This window comes from Physcomitrium patens, chromosome 13 (genome assembly GCF_059467195.1).
Source record: "Physcomitrium patens ecotype Gransden chromosome 13, ASM5946719v1, whole genome shotgun sequence".
Classification (NCBI taxonomy): domain Eukaryota; kingdom Viridiplantae; phylum Streptophyta; class Bryopsida; order Funariales; family Funariaceae; genus Physcomitrium; species Physcomitrium patens.
This window is the reverse complement of record NC_143422.1, coordinates 6103984-6116188: the sequence shown is the minus strand read 5'-3', so window position 1 is coordinate 6116188 and position 12205 is coordinate 6103984. Positions and strand designations below refer to the sequence as shown.

The 12205-nt window shown below is 38.1% G+C and overlaps 1 protein-coding gene across 4 annotated transcripts; it reads right to left on the bottom strand.

The window, feature by feature from the left end:
* Window positions 1-2371: 2371 nt before the first annotated feature.
* On the bottom strand, window positions 2372-8820 carry LOC112290613 (shaggy-related protein kinase epsilon). 4 transcript variants are annotated; one of them, XM_090255269.1, is made up of 13 exons: window positions 8097-8711; window positions 6852-7007; window positions 6299-6611; window positions 6046-6138; window positions 5580-5639; window positions 4966-5313; window positions 4742-4798; window positions 4375-4515; window positions 4139-4189; window positions 3851-3946; window positions 3577-3660; window positions 3254-3356; window positions 2372-3049 (listed from the first exon to the last, which is right to left on the bottom strand). In XM_090255269.1, exons 3-13 carry the CDS (start codon window positions 6455-6457, stop codon window positions 2967-2969), a joined length of 1275 nt encoding a protein of 424 aa, XP_090111395.1. In that variant the 5' UTR covers window positions 6458-6611; window positions 6852-7007; window positions 8097-8711; the 3' UTR covers window positions 2372-2966. The 4 variants fall into 4 exon arrangements, with proteins under 4 accessions (XP_090111395.1, XP_024392840.1, XP_073394324.1 ...); XM_024537072.3 differs by lacking the exon at window positions 6852-7007 and having other exon boundaries at window positions 8097-8820; XM_073538223.2 differs by lacking the exons at window positions 5580-5639; window positions 6852-7007 and having other exon boundaries at window positions 8097-8700.
* Between the last annotated feature and the right edge of the window lie 3385 nt (window positions 8821-12205).

Genomic DNA, 12205 nt, shown 5'->3' with positions numbered 1-12205 from the left:
AAGACAAATTCCAATAGCTATATTAAAATAATAATAATTGTGGCAAGCAATATACTTAAATATTTTAGAAAAAAAATAGACTTACTTTAATATATACTATGAAATACATATTAGTTATTGTTAGCATATAATTACAAAACATATTTGCATATTAATAATTCTAAATTTTAATTTTAAGTTAAAAATTTGTTTAATTTTCTAAACAAATTATGTAGAAATTACATATTGTAAAGAATAAATTAGATACAAGTTTTATTCATGGCAAGGTAATCATTTTGCTCTATCTATTTGTGTATCCTTATGCACTTATATTTAATAGATTTTTTAGCTCATCTATCTTTATTACAAAATATTAAGACAAAGTACAAAATAAATTGGGTATAAGTCTTGTTTTTTGATACAAATGCTCTATCTAATCTATCACCCTTTGTATAAATGTTCAAGGTACAAACAATTTATATGCACATACCATTTAAAAATTTATAGTTTATTTATAATTTTTAAATAAGAATCATCTAATATAATGTAAATATCATTATATAGGAATGAGAGTACTAATCATCTAACAAAAACTAAAAATATGATATTATTTATAATATTATTTAAAAAACACTACTTTTAACAAAGATTGTGTGAAAAAAGTTGAATATCTCCCATTTGATTGAAAAAAAACAGTGTCAAAGATTGGATTATAGTGGCTGTAAAAATTCTTAGTATCAAGATATAGTAGGTGTTGTATACAGCCATGTGTAATAAGTCTTTGTATTTATGTGGATGAAAAACATGTCTACTTCAATGAGGCTTATAACCACATACAACTTCATGTATTCACAAAATTTACAAGACTTGAAGCATACCATCTAAACTTTATTACTACTAAATATGACATCCATTTGCATTAAAAATCGTATACAATCTTCTAAGCATCTCATCTATCTATTTATTAATAGTGCTCAAATTAATGAGATTCCACTCTTCTAGTGTTGCTTCAAACAATTGTTGACATCATGATTTTTTTATTTTTTTTTTATTTTTTGTAAGATATGCTTTTTAAGGCATCATTTGATAATCATCCAACAATTCTCAATTAGGTTGAGGTCCAAAGAATTAGGTGGCCAAGATAGTTGTGTATAGTCTTATTTTCTATAAATTCTTGCATTTTCAAGTCTTGGTGCCATCTTGCTCCATCTACAGTTAGGTAGATGTGACTCAATTCATTGCTTAGAGTGCAAATGAAAGGAATAATGTAAGATTTGTGCAATTCTCAAGCAAATTGCATAGCATTGAAACTAAGTCTATTATAAGGAATAATACACTCTCTTTTTGTTTTCCTCTTCATTAAAACTAACCTAAATGGTCTTATTTTGCAATGCATGTAAAAACTCCAACATTTGTTATATCTAACTTAAAACTAGGTCTCAAATTCTTTTCATGTAGTTCCTCACCTTGACACATATAAACCTTCTTCCTTGCAAGACACAAATCATGGATTATAATAGCCTCATCAATAAAACAAACCTAAACCTATTGTTGCAAATTCCACTCACAATGTCTATAAGCAAATTTTCTACATTTTTCTTTTTGACTTGACTTCCCATGGGATTTCAATCACAACACCTTCAAGCATAAACCAATAGTAAAAAAAAAAAAAAAAAAAAATCGTTCAAATGCTTAAGAGAGAGAGAGAGCCCAATATGTTGCTCTTGCAATCTCTTGCAATCTCTTACAAAGATAACCTAGGATCCTCATCTATCACCTCTTCTACTCTCCTCTTCACAACCTTGTAATTTTATGCAAATGACCTTTGCAAAGAGCATTCTCAACATGACCCCTTCATAAATCTACTCTCCTCACCACCTCCTAAATTCATGACTATCCTACCCCAAAAGCTTTTGAAATTCTCCCATAACTCTAATATGCAATATTGTAGAGATTGGAGTTTTTCTTGTTCAACTCTTCCCTCACCTCTCATTGGCTCCAAGAAGGTGCCATTGTGAAGACAGATCTCCAGTGGCTCTGTCTAGGGGGGTACAAGGACTCAAGGTCTTACTGCACACGACTGTTCAAAATGATCCAAGCATATGATAAGAGTGATAAGAGACAATGTAGAAAAGGAATGTTGGAACATGATTAAGTGATGGATAATGAAAAACATACTATCTATTAAATTACCTTCTTCATACTCCAAGAGCATTGCTCTAATTTGCAATATTACGTAACGTTTTTCAATTGTGGAGTATGAGGTAGGCAATGCAGGCGAAGGTGGACGATCCAATGTAAGTTTGGCTCACCCACCAAGTGCTCGCAACTTGCTACTCAAGTGGGGGAATTTACTCATGACGACCACAGTGAGCCGCTCGAGGAGCTAGGATGAGGAGAAGCTTTGCAGGAGGCCCATTCCTTAAGCACCATCTGGGAGACCACCCAGTGGAGGATTTTAGGAGTACACATAGGGCATTCTCCACCCAAGCAGAGTATACAAATATCCGGATGATAAAATCACATTTCGAACTTCCATCTTCTACCCAAATTACATTCTACTTCTGCTCCTAAATAACAACGTTCCGTTTAACTCGCTAACTTCTAGCACCAGCCGGGCCCCTATATGTAACAGCCCGACTGAGCCTCTCTACACCTAATATCTCCGCTCCTTACCCTTCCAATTGCCGCGCACCTCAATGCACTCCCAGAAACATTAGGATACACTTACATGCGCACCTGGCATAGACATGCATGCACACTGTACTCTCCCATATTTACCTGTCCGTAACAGCGACATGCTTAAAGTCTACTCTGTCTCCCTTACACAGCGTATGAAAAGCAGGGGACCTAATCAGACTGGGCACCGAATGCTATCAAACCAGAAAAGACGCAATTTCAACTATGTCTGTGCACATAGTTGCCCGGTTCTCTAAGCAGGGAAACCCCTTAAAAACAAGGCCTTTCAATTGCCTCCAAACCAGCGCTTACAACGCGAGCATCGGGTTTTGCTTCCTTGCATGCTCAGGTATCAACCGTTGCAGAATCTCAGGAGTAGCACCTTTCAACTCTGCACAATCACAGCGTCCATACGTACATCAAACCTCAAATAGTGCTTAATAAGAATTGCTGTAATCAACGAATTCCAATGCCTCCATACCTGCAATCTCAAATTCTCCACAAAAGCGCACACCAAATCCAAACATAAAGAACACAACCTGAAACAGTCCAACGTCAAGAGACGCAAGACCAGCAATAAGACATAACGTCACACCTTGAGGTTTGAAGTTGAACAACGGGGGAAGTGGCCGCCCATTTGGTAAACGGCAGTTGAGGTCCCGAAGCTCGTCAAAAAACGGATGCACGCAAGCTTCCAACTGCATAACTCTCATAACCAGTCAGTTAACGTACAAACGTACTTACAGACAATTCTTTCACATATAACCTACCGTCACAACGAACCAATATTCAAAATCCTGTCAAACAAATCAAGATCCAATGCCATCAATCAATGCCGGATACAACAGCCGACACTTGAAGCAATGGCCTGCATCTTCGAACGGACCCTCTGCAACAGGAAAACCCATTATTACTCACAGCGTTGCACCGCAGATTTGGGGAGTACTGTAGCAGTCTTGAAACCAGGTCCACTGCTTCTGAAGGCATGCGTTTGTGGAAAACCTGCCACCACAGAACCAATCAATTCGCACGTTGCTAAGGTCAATGCAACACGCTCCATTCTCCCAATCACAACGAGTAGCAGCGTCCAACCAACCAAATTCAAAATCACCAATATCGAGGACACGGATAATTCCTATCAAATTATATAATAGACCACTAAAAATAGCTAACCCAAACATACAAACCATACCTTGTGCCACGGGTGAGCCTTAATTTGAGGAAACTTGAACTCCGTGTAGTTCGGATTCATGCACTTTATCTCCTCACGTGTAGGTGTCCCTAACACCTGTCAACATCACCATCCGCCTACTCATAAGCTCTACAGTATCACTCTTGCGCTATCACCGCAACACCACCCGAAGCAACAAGAGCAGCTAACATCTTTAAATATAATACAATACTTTTAATCGATACACATCAAACATCAGTACAAACGACTTCAGCTCCATATGCTTCCACTCTACCATGTATAACATACCTTGATGATCTCCACCAATTGATCAACTCCGCTTTCTCCAGGGAACAAAGGCTGCACCAACATCGAAATTGTCCAGACAGAATTCATATCATCTAACTAAACCAACAATGATCACTTCACCAACCACTTACATCTCATTACAATCAACACAATGATCTATCTCCATTCCGAACCATAGTACTCAGGAGTAATAGAATCTCCATGAATTCACCATCTACCAGGAACTACATAAGTACCTGTCCTAGGAGAAGTTCCGCCATCACGCAACCCATCGACCATATGTCAATCGCAGTTGTGTATTCTGTAGCTCCAAATATCAGCTCGGGAGCACGGTAATATCGTGAACAAATGTACGAAATATTAGGCTCCCCTTTCACCTGCACAACTCAAATCTCACTATGATCAATGCTGCACCCACGCATTCAACTGAATACCGCACGAGACAATTTCCATATTATGAGCAACCACTGCAGACTCTTCTAGTAGACCTGATTATTACAAATAAAAAAAAAATCTCAACTGGAGCCCTTCTATCTCTCTATGAACTGCATGACCTTGTGAAAGGAAAAAACCACAAATCACAAACATTTCATCACATCTCACCAAAACTTTCGCACTTCCAAAGTCGCATAGCTTTAGCTGATGCGTGTGGGGATTCACCTGCACCACACAAACCAACCTCTTCATCACCACACTTCCACACCTTGACAACTCCTCGATGCTCATACAATCAAACCTCATCCACCTCAATAATACCACAACTGTCGGTCTTAAACTGTGCTCGAGTCGACCATATTTACATACTAATACTCACAACACAATATTACCAGCAGGTTCTGGGGCTTGATATCACGATGGCATACTCCAATGCCGCTGTGAATGTACGCCAGTGACCGGCATATCTGATAAGTGTACAGCTTCACATAAACCAGCGGCATTCTCTGGTTCATACGATTGTAGTGCTTTGCAATACGATAAACCGTCTCCGGGACGTACTCCAGAACCAAGTTCAAATACAGCTCATCCTTCTCAGTTGTAGAAAAGAAGCAGTGCTTCAGAGCTACAATATTAGGATGATCCAATAGCCTCATGATCTGGAGCTCTCGATTCTTGTATCTCTTGTCTTGGAGCACCTTCTTTATGGCCACCGTCTCCCCGCTCTCAATGCATTTAGCCTGACAACAGGAGTCACCGCAGTCATGAGAATATGTATTAGTTCTATCACCATGAGTGTCCCACAAACAGATGTATCCCATGTTTCACCACTACAGTACAAACTATGGTTACAAGGTTCTATCTCATGCAAACTACCTTAAGTGTGAAGGACGATATTTTCAAGACAGCATTGAGTCGCTTCTGATCAGAATACTGTTGTGCGGAACATGACCAGTTCACAAACTATCCAGATGTCATATTCGAGGTACTGAAGAATCCCAATTACCTGAAACACGATCCCAAACGATCCTGTACCTACAACACGTTCCGCCGAGTAACTGATGGTCTACACAATTCATCCAATTCATCCAATTAAACCATCCATAAGGCCAGTTAACCTCCGGTTTAGTTATCACACGAAGGATGCCATCAAGTCCTTCCAGACTGCAAACCTCTACAAATATGAATGTACGGGTTCACATAGGAATCCTTGTAATGTAGCTATAGCTGGGTAAGGTTTAAATGCAATTTAGAGTATGATGCAAGAATTACACATGAGATTTAGCACAACAGCAATTTGGTTTTGGGTACACTAAAAAGTATGTAAAGAGGATCCACGAGTTGATTCGCGAACTCTTAAATACGGTATTGCGTCATGGCCAAATATCTTAAGGGTATTCATTAGACGCGGTTTTGGCGCGGCAAGTTGCTCCTGTAATGAATATTCTGATAGCAGAGCCTCACTATCCTACCTGCTTCGGTTGGCCATTGCGTCCTCCAATAGTGGTAGCTATGATGTGGCCTGTCTCGGTGCCATTTCCATCAACTACTGTTGCTTCAATCTCCTGCATGTAATTATCAAAATCTATGAAACCCGGGCTAGGTATGACATAATAAAACAATAATCGAACGATCGATCACTAAACTAAAGTCCAGCAAAGGCGACAAGAACTTTTATTTCAACATGTTTGGCTGCATTCCTTCAAATCACAAGCAAGTACTGACCTTATCATCGCCGTGGTCAACCTTATCATCCCTTAGCTTCATCTCGTGCATCTCTTTGGGTAATAACTCCACGCCACTAGAACCTGCTTTAGTTGGAGCCGCTCTTCCACCTCCTATCATATTTGTGCCACTAACAGCAGCGGCAGTAGCAGATGCCATACAAGGCACGCTAGGCCCAGACGTTGGGCCCGGATTTCCTTCTCAATTTCAAAATCTCTTTGCTAGTTTGTGATCAACTTTTACATATTTAGTGCAGCATATACTAGCTGCATGTAACTACAGTGGTCCCTATCCACAATCTGGGAGTCGTTCTCTGTAAGAACACAAAAGACAAGACGACAGCCTCAGATTTCACAATTCTCCAAAATCATAAGAAAATCACTGGTAAAAATTGCTACAATCGCTCAGAAATAGCTTAATGTTATTCTGGAGCATTCAGACCAGCATAAAAACCAGTGTGAAATATAAATACATCTACGAAGGTGAAACTAATTCTATGGAAAACAATCCCACCGACCCTGCCAGTAAAGACGATTGTATATGGTCTTCATACCAGAGTCCCTAATACTTTCATAAAATAGACGCATAAGATTCTCGCAAAAGGTAGAAGTGGGATCAACGATCACAGTAAGAGGCATATTGAGAGACTATGAAGGAAGATTCTATAAATCCCTTTCAAGCTTGCTCTTTTCCGCATCATCCTGGATACCTAATATAACAATACCAACAGTGAATGAGACGACCGTATTTCGTACTAATTTCCAACTCCACGAACATGATCTGTCCAGAAGAGTTGGACAGATTTAAATTGCCCATTCCAACACAATCTTCTTGAGAAGACGAAAAAATTTATGACCGAGAAGTCTCCGAATCACATCTGTATATTTTTAATCAATAACATGAATGCTCTCGGCAAAAAGGCACGTCCGTTTCAAGCGCAACGCTCGCATTCAGGCTAAGCTAAGGGATGAAAGAACCAGAAATCTAAAGGATAATGCTGTAGCTATTCCAATATGGTCGATTTAAGCACTGTTGTCCTGAAGCACGAGAACAAAGGTGTAAATTGGTACTAATGCTCACAATGAACAGTCTTGACTCATCCACACTGAACGGGGAACAAGCAAGATAAGCAATGTTCCCACTCGCAGATCATCGCTTTTGGTAGATGACTAAATGTACCACTTCAGAAGTATCACAGAAACAACTAGAAACCGGGTCAACCATCGCGAACACCTGAATATACCTAAGCCATAGCACGGCTTGCAACATATATATATATATATATATATATATATATATTCATCTTTTCACATTCAAACCCATAACAACTTGAACGGAGTGCCGCAATTACCAAAACAGGAAGGAAAATTCCCAACCAATGTATGCACTCAAGAACGTCTGTGTAACCCAGCAGAAGTTTTAAGACGTAACTGTCTAATAGTTAACTTGGAAGAGAAGCTGCACTTTCGTTACAGCAAGCACACTGCAGCCACGATACGCTATCAGCCACAGTGTAACTTGTGAACGATGTACCATCGACGCCCTCAATTCAACACTACAAAGAAGGCGACTCCCTCGACCAGAATGTCGCTAGACTGATCCAAAAACGCTCATTCAGGATTAACGCTACATCGGCATGGAGGCACGAAACTAAGGTGCGTGTAAAGGTCACGTCAAATACGCCATCAAAAGCCATCTCTACATATTGGTAGGCAATGGTGGGGGCAAATGTAAGTGAAGAATGTAGTGTAAAAAAAAATGTCAAATGCATAAAATCAGCCAGTTCAGAGAGAAAAACCTTGCACTACCACCAGTCCGAAGCTAATACTTCCAGCCGCACCCACGTCATATAAAAACTGACAACATCAACTCTTACTTCCGGCATCCTCTCTAATCACTCTCCCACCATCACCATCCCCACAGCCCTCTGCTTCCTCTCCACAGCTCATGTCCAACTACACCCCGGGCGCGTCCTCTCCCCTCTAACACACCTTCCCCTGATATATCTGTGGCCACCAATGTAATCCCTCAAATATGCCCTGCTCTGGCATCTTCCCCAGAAAATCTCCCCAAAACATTTCACACGCCCTCTCAGACGCAAACCCCTTAAGGAGGTCGCAGCAAATGCAATCGCGCACTGCGTTAGACTGCAGACCGCCTAATCGAAACCCGCTAGAAACAGGCACCACACCCTTTCACCTCGCACAAGCTCCCTTCACAAGAACAATCTCTCCGCACCGATGCAAGCAGGGGCTGAGCAATCGAGACCAAGGCTGTTGCAACCCTCAATTGGCACAGGCAGGGAGGGGGCGCACAAAGTTAGTCAGAGCGGTGAGGGGGGAGGGGAGGGGAAAGGGGAAGACAGCATCCATGGAAGGGGCAGGGTTCAAAATGAACGGCAAGACGCGCCAACAAAGACGCCCCCAAAATCAACGCAGGCAGCCATAAGTTCGTCGTCGTCGTCGGGGTGGAGGGGAGGGAACCTGCTCCGTTGGTCCGCCCGCGCGTGACGGGGAGTAACGAACTCGCAGCACAGGCCCGGCACGAGGACGGGGCCGGTGCGCAAATAGGCCGGGGGGGTGGGGCAGGGGGGCAGGGATCGGGCACGGTCATGGGAACAAAACAGGGAAGTTGAAGAGGGGGACGGAATTGGGTTGCTGGCTCGCCTGGCTGCCTGCGCTGAGGTGGGAGGGTGTGGTGCCAGAGAGAGAGAGAGTCAGTCCCTGCTGCTGCTGCTGCTGCTAGGCGGTGGACACATGGCGGTGCCCCCTCCTCCCCCTGCCTCTGCCTCTGCCCCCCCACCAGGGTCTCTCTCTTGGTCGCGTGCCTGCTGCCCTGCCCCCTGTGCATCTTTCGGGCGCCGTCACTGCTCTCTCTCTCTCCCCCCCCCCCAAGCCCCCTTTTTGATTTGGGGCTCTCTCTCTCTCTCACGCTCTGTTGCTCTGCATTCATTTCCATTTAGGGATGGAATTGTGTAGGAATGGTTTATCACTTGGAGACAAAGAGAGAGAGAGAGAGGGGGACAAGAAGAAGAAGCAGAAGAAGATTTATAAATGCAAGAATGAATGAAAGAATGAATGAATGAATAAGAGGGTGGATGGATGGATTACATACATGAATGCCATATACTTATTATACTCACAACTGTCCTGTCTGGTCCGGTCCTGTCCAGTCCTATGTGGTGCTCTCTCTCTCTCTCGCTCTGCAAGCCTTCACCCCCATCCCCCTCCCACAATTCTCTTCCTTCAAGCTTTCTCTTTTCCTTGCAGAAATGGACGGTTAGCATTTCCTTACCTTCTCATGCATCATTATTACTATTATTAACCAACACACACACACACTACTAATGCTCACTTCAATACTACTACACTTTCATGCTTGTGGAAACTCATGTCCATTTCAAGCATATTAATTCTTGTACATTCAACTTCGTAATCATATTGTTAAAAATCATCATTGAGGATGATGATAAAAATATTACTATTAAAATTTGTGTGAACATTCCTTTTGTAATTTATGTAAGGAATTCTCGGGTGATGCTCTTTTTGCATTAATGGAATTTTAAAGTTTTTTAAATTATATTTTCCGATTGAAAAAAAGTATAATAAAATAAATCTAAGTACCTGCTGCATAGCATAGGATTAACATTACCAACACAATTTCTAAAGATTATTAATTTATACTTTAAATGGTACGGCAACCTGTTGTTTATGAACATATGTACATGTGTACTCTACTAAATTTTGCAATATATTGATTTTTCTAGATAGTTTGATTAATTTTGTCAATCTTTGTATCGTGCAACTGCTTGAGAGAGAGTGTATGTGTGTGCATATATATAAATATATCCATCCATTCGTTATACAAGGGAGTGTGGAGAAGAAAGAAGACTTTACATATATTTTATTTCTTGCACTTGAAAATATTTTTCATTGTCCACCAATTTCATTGTGAAATTGAACATTTAATAAACATGTTAATGCAAAAAGTAAAAAAATCCACTATCCCACATTTAAGTGATTTTCAAATCGTCTTTACTCTACCTACATTTCTAATCATTCAAAATAATAATAACAATTTATGAATAAGAAAATAATTGAGCTGATTTAATTTTTCTTAAAGTTAAAGATATTTTATTTCATGTGCTTCAGCCCCATTTTATAAATAAAACTTGTGAACATTGATGTAAAATACTCTTCAAAATTTAGTAAATTATAAAATATACCACTTTACCATGCAACCACACATATCGTGTAATTATAAATTATCCTCTTTTTTTTAATAGAAATCTTGTATACTTATGCACTAAATTTGTCAAATTTGTGAATTGTGTAAGTTGAAGTAGTACTTTATTGTATTGTAAAAATTATCATAATAGTTTTAATAATGTTATAAATTTGTCCAAATTGATGAAATTGGGATTTCTAAACACTATTCTGTAATATCAAAAAAGATTGGAGCATTTTTTACAGATTTTAGTTTGACATAATGATGTATAATAAAACAAATCCTCAAAAATCCTTAACAGTATGGTTAGTTTCCATTGGGTTTGGTATAACTCATCATAACAGCATGCAAATTTAATATACTGAGTGATCAAGATTGAAACATCATAGCTCACTAGTGAAAAATGCTATGAATTGATATTGTTGACAATTGAATTTGAAAAATTTGATTTGTTACAAGACTATTCTCAGATTAAAATGGGTTCAGAAAAGTCTAATGTGTAAATACCTTTTTCTTATGAGATATATATATATATATATATATATATAATTTAGTGAAAGTTTCAATGTTATTGTATTAAAAAAACAGTTGAATGGAATGAGGTGCTTTGATATTAAGTATCCAATCAGTATTTTATTTTACAAACACACGAAAATATATCAAGCAAGAGCACTTGGGATAATTTATGATTCTATCATATTCTCACGTTGAATTCTTTATGAATAAAAACCTATTAAACAGGAAATACGTACATGCACACACACACACACACACACATATATATATATATATATATATATATACACATATACATGAATGAAAGCTAATTGTTTTCTATTTATATATTTTTTGCTACAATTTTACACTACTTATCTGATAATATATATATTCTCTTTTTTCAAAAAATAAAATATTGTAAAATATTTATATATATAAATTTTACTTATAAAATAATAAAATTATTTATATAAATATATTATGAATTTTAGTTGTCATAATAAATAATGGTATAAATTATAAGTGAAGATATAGTAAAACTTTACAAATAACATGTGGTATGGAACCATTTTTTTATTTTGATTCTATTCCCCAAATTTTATTGTGTAATCTATTTCATTTATATTATGGTTATTATTTTTAGTATCCAAAGGGTTATTGTTCAGTTGTCATAACTTTTTTTCAAGATTTTTAAAAATCTTGTTGCAAAAGAAATTAAAGTTAACAAATAAATAAAGGTATTGTGCAATGTCAAAGTTATTATGGTTAGTACCAAATTTTTATGGAATTACTAATTTTGAAATGCATAAATGTCTACACAAATTAATTTTTAAAGAATGATAAGTGTTTAATAAATAAAAAAATTGGTTTCTTTGGTTCATTATATTATCATCAGGTAAATTTGAGATCAATTTTTATTATTACTATATTCCATTTAAAATAAAATATTCCATGTAATATCAATCACCACTTGTAATAAACTTGATGGATGTATTGAATCCAATCAATATACCCTGATAAATAATGGATCTTAATGTATGCTTTGCATTTTTGCTACTGGGTGGGTTTTAAAAATGCCTTCTTAATGTAGCAAATAAAATATCACAGAGATAAATTTAATAATTTAAGGATGATTATTTAGATATACATGATACAAAATACTTGATGTTAATAATGGGTTAC

Excerpts from the sequence above, each read along its gene's own strand:
- LOC112290613 (XM_024537072.3), bottom strand. The coding sequence starts at position 6,457 with ATGGCATCTGCTACTGCCGCTGCTGTTAGTGGCACAAATATGATAGGA. Across the intron at positions 5,640-6,045 it reads GCAATGGCCAACCGAAGCAG|ACCATCAGTTACTCGGCGGA; the intron begins GTAGGATAGTGA and ends TGAATTGTGTAG. Across the intron at positions 5,314-5,579 it reads CGTTTGGGATCGTGTTTCAG|GCTAAATGCATTGAGAGCGG; the intron begins GTAATTGGGATT and ends TCCTGTTGTCAG.